At 38.2% G+C, this 13,433-nt stretch overlaps 1 protein-coding gene across 3 annotated transcripts in view; it reads left to right on the top strand.

Moving 5' to 3' along the window:
* The window catches only part of DDHD1 (DDHD domain containing 1), an 88,699-nt gene that overhangs the window by 52,026 nt on the left and 23,240 nt on the right, over positions 1 to 13,433 (top strand). For all 3 annotated transcript variants that reach the window (XM_045016363.1, XM_045016364.1, XM_045016365.1), the window contains 2 exons: positions 985 to 1,091; positions 1,373 to 1,479. In XM_045016363.1, the coding sequence (XP_044872298.1) occupies positions 985 to 1,091; positions 1,373 to 1,479 (214 nt within the window). The remainder of the gene's footprint in view (positions 1 to 984; positions 1,092 to 1,372; positions 1,480 to 13,433) is intronic.

Below are 13,433 nucleotides of genomic sequence, written 5' to 3'. Positions count from 1 at the left end.
TGCTAGTGTTGTCAGGAACACCCAAGATTACTATAACTGAAAGAGAGTAGAGAAAAACATAACTTCCTTTACTTATATAGCATTTTTATATATTTTTACTGTCTCCTTTTTATAGGTGGTTAGCCAGCTTCCCTTGTTTTTTGAGTCTTTCACACAGCAGCAGAGGAGGGAGACCTTTTTAAATAAGGGAAATGATTAAAAAAGCTCTAAAAATGACATATGGAGTCAGAGACACATTCAATACTTGAATTTTTTTTTTAAATTAATGAAATTCAAATAAGGCCAATGAATGCCTATGCTCAAATGTGCTTTAAAAAAAGAAAAGAAAGCTTTAAAGGACAGTTAGTTTATTTGCAGCCGTTGCCACCAGGTTGAATACTAATAAACGCTCCTATTGCTTGCTTTGAGGTCTTTCAAGCCTTCTGACCTCTCCCTTGAGAGCTATCTCACTTCTAAAGCGTCAGTCTACCTCTTTGGACTACATGTAGTCAAACTGATAATTGTTTTCATGGCCATATTTTAAAAATCTAAATTAGCTGCTTTATGTACAAGACGAATCACTTGGGTGAAATCCAGAGCCCATTGAAATCAATAGCTTGGACTTCAGTTGAGGCCAGGATTGCACCATTGGGCCTGATTCAAAACCCATTGAAGTTAATGGGAAGATTCCCTTTGGCTTTAATGGGTTTTGGGTCACGGCTTTAATAGAATTCAATAGCAATTTCAAAGAGTTTATCTCTTGGTTAATTAATATACAAAGTTTTCCATTATATGAGAATTAAGTACCTTAGTACAGTACATTTTAAGGTCACATGTTATTTAGAAGTAACAGTAAGCATGATATTTTTATTAATGTGTACTGTAATAATTGAAAAGTAACTGAGAAGTTTGATTTGTGTGCGTAAGGTAACTTTTAAATTTAAATATTGTAATTTTGTTTGATGGAACTTGAATCTTAGCTAACAGCAATTTTAATTCTTTCAGGATGCGAGATACTGCAAGAAAAATAGAAGAGAAGTACTTTTGCAATCTTGCAACACATGTTGAGTTTCTGCCTGTTGAATGGAGATCAAAACTTGCTCTTGATGGAGGTACAGTCACTGAAAATATCATTTTTAGGCATGCACAAATGTTAACAAAATAGTGATTTATATTAGAAAGTTCTTCTCTTTGGGACAAATATGAGAAAAGTGGACACTTAGGTTGACTTGAAGTGTTAATTTCAGTACTTAACTCCTTTTAAGTTGATCATAATTTTGTAATTGTGTTCTCAGAAGTATGTAGCTATATTCTGGATTTTTTTCCCACATTTTATTCATCAATATACCTTGTAAGACATTGAATCTAACACTTGAGTCTCGCTTTTTTCTAGACACCGTTGATTCCATTACTCCTGATAAAGTACGTGGTTTAAGGGATATGTTGAACAGCAGTGCAATGGATATAATGTATTATACAAGTCCTCTTTATAGAGATGAAGTAAGTGTGTTTTTTGTATTTTTGCTCTAGAGCAAGGCAAATAATGGCTGAAATGAAACTGCACTTCAGAATTTAAACAAAATTTTACACCCTCTTCTAAAAAGGGAAGGCTCATTCTGGGGTGTCTATGCACTATAAAAAAAACTTGTTAAATATGGCGATCTTTGTGTTCAGTTTAGTTAATATTAATAGCTCCCAGAATTTTGCTAGGTCCTGTACAACACAAATGGGTTTCTGTCCTAGAGCGCAGAATGCAGTTTCAGACATGGTGCAACACTGGGGTAGCAAAACAATAAAGGGAGGGTGGTAAGGATGGGTTCCAGCAATAAGGTTGTGGCATCTAGCTCTGGCTCTTGCACTGTGTGGTAAGGCAGAAACCTTGATGCATTTTTTTTAGGTCATTTTTGTAGGTGTACAGTTGCTTTGAATATCTTCAAACTCGATATTCCATTGTTTTACAAAAGAAGCTACTAGTTAGACTTACAAAAGGCCTGTATTATGGCAAAATCATTTATATGATGAGTTCTTTCACAGTGCGCTGTGGTCTGTGATGTGGCAATGTAGGTTTTCAGTGACAAACATGATAGTACTACCTGAACAGGGGTTCCAAAGAGGATGGAGCTCGGCTGTTCTCAGTGGTGGCAGATGACCAAACAAGGACCAATGGTCTCAAATTGCAGTGGGGGAGGTCTAGGTTGGATATTAGGAAAAACTATTTCACTAGGAGGGTGGTGAAGCACTGGAATGGGTTACCTAGGGAGGTGGTGGAATCTCCTTCCTTATTGGTTTTTAAGGCCCAGCTTGACAAAGCCCTGGCTGGGATGATTTAGTTAAGGTTGATCCTGCTTTGAGCAGGGAGTTGGACTAGATGACCTCCAGTGGTCTCTTCAACCCTAATCTTCTATGATTCTATGAGTACTACAAAAAGTTGTCTGCATGGTAAAGACAAACATCTAAATAATCTTTAAAAATTCCAAACCTTGTAATATGCTGAGTGTGGTTTATATTATATATCCCAATAACAGTACTGAAATTTGTATCTGACCATTTTTAATCAACACCATTTATGAGCCGCTTGCTTCTGTCTGATTTCACTTTTTAGTATTAGAATGTATAGATTCTTTTCTTTGTCCCAGGAAAAGAGTCAGAAAGGTAATCAGTTGTCACTTGTCTATGTTGAAATGTCTTTTATTTTAAACCACTCTTAACAAAACAAAAACATTTGGGGGAGAAACATTTCTGTACTTTGTTATACATTCTCATGTTGAGCTTTGCCGTAGGCTATATCATTAGGCACTGAAGAACGTAGCTTCTTGATTGATTCTTTTTGTTATATTTAAAGTATTATTTTTTTAAGAAACTCTGTAGCTCTCTTAATTTTTTAACAAATTTTAAAAATTTTATTAAAGCTAATGTTAAAAATATATATAATACATAGGTTGGGAAAAGAGTGTCTTTACATCTGGGTATAGGGTTTAAATTAGCCACATATATAAAGTTAGTTTTTAAAAGTCATGAGATACAAAGAGTACATAATCAGCAATAGCCCAAATTTAGGTGAATAGATTTAACAATACAGTTTAGATATTAGAATCCTAATACTCGGGTGCATCACTCATGGAAAGTTGTACAGAGATTTGGTTATGGAAAGCAAAATGTATCAATGAGTGGAGGTTGTCCCTCAGTAATTGAGAATTAGGTTGGTTGTCCATTTAGAAAATATAATCCATGAGGAAAGTATTTGTTACTTTCCTGACTTATTACACTGCACTTTACCTATAATGACAGGAAAGATCCTTGTGTTTTAGTTCCGTCTCATCCTTTTAGCTCGTTTTCAGTAAGCTTGTGATGCATATTATCAAGCAGAGCACCTTGTTGAAAGAACTGTATTTTGGCAAATGTTTTACTATATCACTGTTTTGTGATACCTTGTTCAGAGCACTTATTCTAACTTAAATTAGCCTCCTTGCTGTATATTTCTGTTTTCATTGTATTCATTTGGTCACTTCCTGTTTGGAATTAGCATTCCTGTTTGCTGAGGTTTCTCTTCAAGCAGCTCACACTTCTAATGCTTTTCATCCAAATATCTCAAGGTACTTTACAAGCAACTAATTAAACCTCATTATGCCCCTGTGAGGTAGATTAAGCAATGAGTAGTGATCAGTTCAGCCCTATCTGCGGAGGAAAGCAGCAGCTATTTTACCTAGCAAATCTACATCATCATTTAGAACAGAGTAGAACTAGTGTAACTGCTGCTTTCCAACTTTTGACCCTTCTTGTAAGCAAACTGACCGTATGGATTCATGAACAGTAGCCACCATTTTATTTCCACTCTCCTCTCACTTATTGAGGAGTCATGTCACTTAGGGTACGTCTGCACTGCAGAGTGTGGAGGGGTTGGGGGCATGGGCACACAGGGGAATTAATTACTGCATGCATAGACATGGGCTTCGGTGCAAACTATACAAGCCCACCCCAGATCCTGTGTAGTTACTCCGATAGGCAAGCACAGGCTGAAGCCTGCACTGCCACAATGTCACTGGTATTGATACCCAAGCTAGCTAGATTAAAGCTAGCTTGGTTATGTCTATATGTGCCCCATACACATACCTACCCACCCTCCCACCCACCCACAAATTGCACTATAAACATACCTTCAGTCCCAATCAGGAAGCAGCACACAAACACACTGCTAATGTAGATGGATTGCGGTGTTGAATACTATGACAACATGGTAGAAGACCTCCACCTCCAACATTAGTTGGCATTTTTCTGTAACACAGTGGCAGAACTCCAAAAGTTGCTTCTGATTTTATCTGGATAGCTGGCTGGTATGAATAAGTCATGTAGCATATTATTCGCATATATTAATGTTTTAAATTAGGTAGAAAATAGTGGGAAACTATGATAAAATTTGTTGTGATATGCAGGTATCTCCTACAAATATGTGAACAGTCATCACTTACCTTAATACTCTCCTCTTTGGTGTCCATTTATGGTAGTATGACTTTGTGTGAAGATTATTTCAATGGGTTTCTAAGTTTCACAACCATGTAACAGTAGCTTTGTGTTTCTTTAATAAACGGTTTTGACAGAGATTAAAAAAACTAATTGACACAATATAAATTTAGCATTTTGTCACCTAACTTCTCTTGTTAAACGCTCATTTCAGTGATCTGCACTATACTTAAACTATCCAAGCTGATTGTAATCTGTACATTATTTATATGTATTTTTCTTGGCAAAAAATGTCCTCTGAATACAGTATAAATAGTAATTTGCACATTTCATTCAGGGATATCAAAACGTTTTCTCTATATTAAGCCTTGCAACACCTACCCACAGTTGGTAGGAGCTGCATATGGATCACTTTGCCCACTATTGAAATGCAGCCACTGCTAGGATTGAATGCTGCAGCTATTTAACAAAACCATAAAGCAACATTTCCCAATAGCTTAGGCCAGGAAGTGAAAAATACTGTAACCAGTTGAAACTACAGAAGAATTGAACAAATTAAAATTTGGCCAGGATATCATGATTAACAACTCTATTCTAACAGAACATTTCATGAAACCTCCATTTGACTACGTGTTTAAGACATCTGTGTTATGTTTCAAAGAAAGTGTCCCCTATCACTATATTAGGCATTGGTTCAGTATTTAAGGAAATGTGCCACCTACTGACAGATGACCAGCTAAGTTTTTCTCGAAGGTCTCCTGTCTGGCCGTTCCAGCCTGTATTTAGTGAGATCTGAGGAAGATGACTGCAGACTATATAGAAAATGGAAGATAATGTGCTTTACTAGGCCAATTAATAAACTAAAATGCACAGATTGCATATCCAGGAGATTCCTTGTGCAGGTATTCCCTAGTCTTCCTTGAAATTACTTGATATTTTCATATCTAAATATTCAGTAATAATTATTTAATAGCTATACTCTTGCAATTTTGAACAAAGAAAAAATTAACAACCTTTGCATTATTAATATCTTGCAAATTACTGTATTAAAACCCTGTTTATAAAGATGCAATGGTTTAGCACAAGTCTTGACAGGCTTCATAGCTAATATTCTTTTTTTAACATCCTTTTGTATTTTAAGGGGTTATTCAAATGAAGATTAAGTGTTATCAATATTTCAGCGTATGGACCTGAATGGGAGAAACTTCTGTGTTATTTTTGGAACTTGAAACCTCGAGTATTCAGGAAATATTTCCCAACTACATCACACCAATAGCATAATCTTTAACAGGTAGTTCTTGGAGTACCTAAAGAGGCTATGCTGAAAAGGAACCCATTTTCCAATCTTTTCGATGTCTAGACTATATCTTCTCTGTAGTGCCCTCCTGATGTCAAGTTTACCTTTGAAGCCTCCTGACACTGCACAGCCTATCTGGCAGCAAGAGTTTGCACTTGTTTTTGTGTGTTTAAAAGTGAGAGGTTTGTGAAGCCAGAAGCTCTAACTTATACTGATAACTGAGATTGATGCAATGTTGTGTTTGCTTAGTCTGCTGAACCGAATAGTTAAAGAACTGCTATGCAGGTTTTTCGTTTCTACTTAATTTATCTGCTTGTCCTTGAATGTCTTCTCAACTTTGTAATATGCCAGTATACTGGGTGTGCCTGTACCAAAATACTTAAATTTAGTCCCAAATGACTGTAGCAGACAGTAAGATTCTGAAAATGAATTTTTCAGTTGGCCAGCCTCAACATTTCAACCGAATGAGGTGTTCCGCAGCAGAGAGCAGCTCTTTTGAGGTGAGAGGAGTAGAACAGTGGTACTTTAGGGAGCTGTGCTATTTAGATGCGGGGGGGAGCAAAAAAAACTCTGGCTTGAAGTTGGATCAGAAGGCCGTGAAACAGGGGCAGCAGAATAGAATGTCCCTGTCAGAAGTCGAGAGACTTGAATGGCAGTGTAGACTTTAGTCCAATGTGATAAGCCCTGTAGTTATCTTTGTGACATCCTCTCAGCCTTTATTCCTCCAATTCAGATTCAAGGGGCTACACCACAGTGTGAGTGTTAATGTGCTTCTCAGGACCTATTCAAGCTGCTTGATTGTCAGTCTGGTTTATAGATATTTTCCCCTTGAATTTTATCTGACTGTCATTATGGCTTTCCATGAGCACGTAGAAAGCCCTTAATCAGGTTCATGAAGGTCATAGTGCATTTACCCTCTCAGTCATGAGATATAAGCTGATGACCTTTTAGCAACTTGATCCTGTGAGGTCAAGTTTCTTGCTTGTTTGTAAATGTACCTAGATTTTGGATGTCAGTTGCAACCATATATGGGGAAAAACTTGGAACTTTATTTTCTGTCCTTAGTTTGCAAACTAACCGAGCACCATCTAGTTATTACAAATACTGTCTTCTGACTCTTCAACAAATATAAAACGACCTGGATGCTCACTGGCATCTGATTGACTGTGTATTTGTCTGACAGTGGGATCTACGAGATGTGCACATAACTTGGGTATTACGCAGAGCTTATTGTTGGACTTACCATGGTCTTGTTTGAGCAAAGCTCTCCCTCTCTATCTGGTTGAAAATGCATAAAATTCTGTCAAGTATGTAAGTGTTGCCTGGCTGAATGATCTGGCAATCATCGAACAATTTTCAACGCAGCTAACTACTGTTTTTTCTAAACCATTGCATCTTTTCCAACAATCAGTGATGATGTATCTGCTGAATGGGTATCCTTGCGTGACACTATAACAACATTGTGGATTGTGTTGGGTATGTGAGATGCTGTCATGAAGACTGGTTTGACAGTAATGATCCTGATGTATTGAATTTTTCAGATGTAAAGCGACGAGCACATGCTGTGCTTTTAGCTGACCTGTTCTCTGAGTTGAAAAAGGCCAGATATAAGGCAGCTTGCAATACACGCCAACACAAACTCAAATGCAAAATATGTGGTTTAACCATAAAGCAGAGGGACTACAGGCCCTTGCTGATAAAGGTGACTCCAACGGTTTCTATGATGTGGTCAGAGATGTGTATGGCCCTGCCTGATATGCCTTGACACTGCTAACAAGTTCCGATGGTGAATCTCTCATCAGAGATCATACTGCTATACAGCAACAGTGGCTTGAACATCTTATTGGACTACTTAATCGTTTCTGTTGAGTCTCTGAATAATATCTATAAACTGTCGGCATCTGCTGCACTTGCCGATCCACCCACATGAGCCGATGTGTTCAAGTAATGAAAAATAATAAATCCCCTAGTCCTGATGCCATTCCAGCAAAGGTTTTCAGACATGGAGGAAATCTTTGCATTGACAAGCTCTTTGAATTTTTCTTACATCTAGCTTCAAGCAGTTATTCTGCAGCAACTGAAAGATGCCAACATCTCAGAGTGTAAAGACTCTGAAAGCAATTGTGGTAACTACCACGGTGTATCTTTGCTCTCTGTGGCCAGCAAGATTCTTGCATGGCTTCTCTTGACCTGTCTTGTGACCCAAATCAACAACATTCTATCTCCATCACAGTGTGGCTTTTGTGCTCAGCGGAGCACTGCTGACATGATTTTCATCATTCGGCAGTTACAGGGAAAAAGTTGCAAAAAGCACCAACCTTTGTACATTATGTTTCTAGATCTAACCAAGGTATTCAGTGCAGTCAACCTCACTGCCCTCTGGAAATTCCTCACTAAATTTGGGTGTCCAGACAAATTTATTAACTTGATTTGGCAGTTCCATGGAGGCATGGCTGGAAGAATTAGCGTCGATAGTGATCTAACAGATCCATTTCCAATCACACGCAGGGTGAAGCATGGATGTGTCCCCACTCTTAGCCTTTTTGGTCTATTCTTTGCTTCAGGGCCAGAGGAAGCCCTTTGTGGTGCTTCAAATGACATCTTTATGCACTTCTGCATTGGTAAGTGTCACCAGAGAACAGTCTCGGTACTCTAGAACTGCTCTGAATGAAGTTCAGACAGGACCCTCTTGTAATGTGACTACCTCTCAGGGCACACTCTCACTAGGGCAGGCCTCCTTGGGTCTGACCTCAGAGCATTCAGCACTCTTGTTCACACCATGAGCTCCCTGCTGTGATTCCACCTGGATAGGATGCCTGGGGAGGCCTTACACGCCCCCCAAAGGGACCATGCACCCCAACTTCACAATCAGCAGAGATTCTCAGCCAGCATTGTAAAGCAACAGTTTATTAGTCGTCTGGAACGAAGTGTAGAACAGTGCTTGTTAGCACAGAAAGTAGGCAGTCAGTAGAAAGTAGTTTCAGGAAAGTCCATCTTGTGGGAGGGGATCCAGAGCCCTGGGCTCTCCCTCCTGAGTCCCAACCCAGGAGACTCACCAGCTTCCAGCAGCCCACCCTCTGTCATGCTCAGTTGCCCCTCCTCTGTCCTTTGTTTCTTTCCTGGGCAAACGGATCACCTGGACTCTTTCTTCAGCCCTTGGTTCTCCCGCTGGTCAAAACTGGCTGGCTCCCAAGATTGGGTGAGCCTCTGGGCCATCAGTTGCTAAGTTACAAAGTGTCCAGGCTTTCTAGGTCCAGGCTGATATATGGCAGTCACACCTGCCCTCTCGGGGTCTCTGCAGCAATCATACACCCTTGTCCCACCACCTAGATACTTTTGTGACACACTAGGGAAACTGAGGCACGCTAGCTGTTTGCACCCCCTGCTGCAATCCCAGTAACTTCCTGAATGAGTAAATCCTTATTCCACCTTGCACCAGCCCCCAGCTTACAGTTTCTCGTCAGCCCCCCAGACCTTGCCACTTGCAGGTCTGCATAACCCATGAAGTGCTTGGAGAGTTTATGCTGACTCTGTCTAGAAACAAGAAAGATAGGGATTCCCTCTAAGGAAGAAACCCAAACAACTGAAGTATTTTAATTTTTTTTTTGTGTGTGTTACAGTAACACTCAAAGGCCCCAATCAAAATCAGGGCTTCGTTATGCTAGGATAAATACAGGAATACATGGTTCTTGCCCTTGAAGAGCTTACAGTTACATTTGAAACAACCTGGGGTTTAATTTTTTAAGAAACATCAATTTGAGATTTTTGTGCCACTAAATATTAATTTAACTTTTCAGTGATTGAAGAGGGAGAGCAGCACTTCAAAAAATATATTGCTTAAAAAATCGAGAAGTCAGCAAAGAAAACCACTAGGCTTTAACCTCTCTTTTGTAAATATAAAAAGTGATGATACAAAGACTGATAAAGCCTGCAGCATACAGAACAGTGTTCAATTTTGTTCCCATTCTCATGGGAGTTAATATTACCCCCAAATCTAAGTGTCTTTAAAATTGGGGTTTTTTTTAAATCATTAGTGAGGGAAAAGGTAAAAAGTTGGGTTTATTTAACCTTCGTAGAGAAGAGAATATTTTGAAGTAACCTAGCTGGAAACATTTATAGATTCCACGGCCAGAAGGAACACTATGGTCATTTAGTCTGATCTGTATAACACAGGCCAATATTCAGTTATTTATTAGTAGTTGTAGCTAATGAATTGTTTGTATCTGAATTTTTAAAAAAGCAGTCTAGGAAAGGAAAGTCAATGGAGAATTAAAGCAGTACTTTTGATATTGCCTATGAAAAAATAAGGCCATTGATTTAAGAAGCATAAAGGAGTTTGTAGTGAATGCATTTTATAGAGAGGAGATGAGGTTTATAACAGGATAAAATGACAAAACTGATTTGGTGGGGTTAAAATACCTTTAACCAGATGAAGAATTTTCTCAGACCAAGCTCTCCTTTTGCTGGCCAGAATATTTCGTCCTTTTAAGATTGAGAAAGCTATTGAAGGTTAAATAATATTATCTTAATTTTGTGACATACACTGATTACCCAAATCATATCTTTGCTGGGACTTAGAATGTAAGCCGCTTTTTCTTTTCTTTTTTTTCTTACTAAATACCAAAAGATTCAGTTATATAATCCTAATGCTGCTATAGACCCGTGTAGTTAGAGGAAAGAAATGGTGCTTTACAGCTGCAATGAGAGTGAGTTTGTTTGTTTGTTTTACTATAACTGCAAAATATTTGGGTACTCAGTTAATTCATGACACTTTAATGATAATGGTGACCGGAAATCTTAGCTATAGTAGTAAATTATACTGTGCAGATAGGTTAGGTATTCAGTGATTTAGGGTTTAGAAACAGTCTCTGTCAGCTGATCAGGTTGAATTACAGCCTTGTAATCTGGTCATCAGGCCTCTCTTTTGCTTCTGAAGTTACAGCTGCTGAGAAGTCCATGTGCAGAGTTTCTTTCCTATCATACATACATTTTGGTGTGTTAGTTTAACTCTCTGATAACAGTATGATTTTAAAGACTAGATAGAAGCATCCTGTCAGGTGGATAACTGGATACTTCAGATGTGCTTGGCAGGAACATACCCTCTTCTACCCCAAAATCTGTAGAAAATGAGAAATTCATAATATAATGCCATAAATGCCCAAAAATCGATGCAGATGTCCCTGAAATGAAGGGGGGGTTCCAATTATGTTTTTCTTCTTCCACAGAAGGTCTCTTCCATCCCAGTAAAAATGTAACATGTAGGAATGGTGTGATCTGAGCACAGGATTGTTAGGCGGGAAGTCTTGAGTTCTAATTCCATCTCTGACGCTGATTTTTTTTTCCTGTGCCCTTGGGTAACCCTCTCTGAATCAGTTTCTTTATCTGTAGTGTTATTTATTTTGTTTTCAGTAGTACCCAAAATGCATTCGACTCAGTACAAACATTAAAGTAGGCAGTGTCCCAGCCTCAAAGAACTTACTTTGAAATTGAGATAATGCTTGCCTATTTCACAAGGCTGTTGTAAGGATTCATTAATGTTTTTTAAATGTTTTGAAGCTGAGGATGTTAAATGATTACTGTCTGGCAGTGAAACATTCTGCCAACATTTGTAACCACAGCTGCCATTCATATTTATATGCAGTATCGATTCATAGAAAACAGCATTTTGAAAAATGCAAGTTAAAAATGAATTCTTCATCTCTTTTGTTTTTTAAATTAAAATTCCAGTAGCAATCTTGGGGGCATGGGCAGGATTGGTGTTTCCTTCGAGAAAAACTAGTTTAGGACAGAATGCTGGTAAATACTGGCTTACACCAGGTTTAAACGAGGAAACGGAGAAATATAATTGCATCAATATGCAGCAAGTTGAGCGAGTGTAGAACGAGTCTTTTTTCAAATTTTGAAAACATCCATTCAAAATGGGATTGGGCTCGGTCTATCCACTACATCAAAGCTGGTCTTCTGCTATAGAATGCTGCATGGCCAAATGGACCTAGAGTGGTAATCTGCAACTCCGCATGCTTCTGGTTCCTGCATGCTTCAAGCCCACAACTCTGCATTGTTGTTGTTTTCATATAATCAAATGTTTTTGACTTTTTGTTTATATAATATTGAAAACTGAAATATGAGTCCTTGAGAAAATACCAAACCAAAATGTATACAGGCATTCTGGTGTTCAGTATTCTAATTACATATATTAGTATTACACCCAGTGCAGTTTTACTTTTTATTTGTGCAGCCCTGAATTAATCTACAAATCTACTGCCTTATGTAACCACAATTTGAATATGTAACTAAAACTAAGTGTAATGTGGTGTGCATTAACCAACAGTTTTTAAAATGGAATATGCTTTAAACTGGAAGTACCTAGTTTTTCCCAGAGCCGTAAAATCCTTGATTTTACCTGGCAAAACCTACATCTGGTAAATACCAGGCCATCCCTGAATGGGGAGTGTTACTGTGCTTGCTCCTCAATGAAAGCATGTTCTTGGCCACCCCTTATGCCAAATTCTGGAAACATCACTTCAGTTACTGACTGGGTTGGGTTTTACATGTAGAACTGCTTTTATTTTGATCTCATTCCTTAACCTCTGTGGTTGTCAGTATTTCTGCTAAGGTAAGTTTTCTCCATGCATCTTGTCTTAGGAAATAGGATTTGAGAGCAGACTAGAAGTAATAAGTTGAACTAGCATATTAAGAATATACCATCATTTTAGGAATACCAAAGGATTAGTCTACTGCAATACATGCTTGTAGACTATACTGCATTATTGTTAAAATTTTGATCCTCTCCTTGAGGATTTCAAATTCAGTGGATGCCAGCTCCACCTATCTCATTTGTGCTTTTCTTCCAAACAGCTTCTTTCTGCCTTTTGTGGGGCTTTTTATTCATTCTTTTTGGTAAAATAGGAAAATGACGCTAATTGCAGAGATGCCCAGTAGCAGGAGAAATGTGACAGAGCAGTGTTCAGAGGAGTTATTTATGGCATAGTTTAACCAAGCAGTGAGCAGAATAGTAAAGTTTTGATCAGATCAGGTAATACTTACAGCAACTTAGAAGCAATTTTGGAGAAATGTTTTCTGGATTTTTACACAATATCTTCATAAACCCCTTGAAGCTGATCAGTACTATTGAACACAAGGAGCTCTAAATAATCCATAACCATATATGTCATTAATCCATATAAAGAATAATAAACAGTCTCAGCCTCAGGTGTGGTTGTAAATGCACTTTTCTGTGACACATCTTTATACAAGCATTGATTACATAATAAAGCTGTTATAGTTAAATGATTGAGGCACATTACTAACATGCAAAATTTTAATGCAGTCTTAATTGGTCCTTTAATATCACATTGTGTATGAAGGAATCTAAATGTTGCAAGCAGATTTTGGAAAAATACGTGAACTGAGATGAGTGACACTACTGGGAAATATTTAATCAGAAGCCTAGGATGCTTCTGCTGCTGCTGTCAACCTTTAAACCCCCACTCACCAAAATACGTGAACTGAGATGAGTGACACTACTGGGAAATATTTAATCAGAAGCCTAGGATGCTTCTGCTGCTGCTGTCAACCTTTAAACCCCCACTCACCAAAAGGACCAGTATTGGTTTTATGGGTGATTATGAGCCTGCTGTAATTCCTCATCTCCAACCTCTTAAGAGATGTGTTCAGATATTTGTCTCTTCTATATGCT

The sequence above is a fragment of the Mauremys mutica genome, chromosome 4 (assembly GCF_020497125.1).
Source record: "Mauremys mutica isolate MM-2020 ecotype Southern chromosome 4, ASM2049712v1, whole genome shotgun sequence".
Classification (NCBI taxonomy): domain Eukaryota; kingdom Metazoa; phylum Chordata; order Testudines; family Geoemydidae; genus Mauremys; species Mauremys mutica.
The sequence above is the reverse complement of the archived record's forward strand: the minus strand, read 5'-3'. Positions and strand labels throughout refer to the sequence as shown.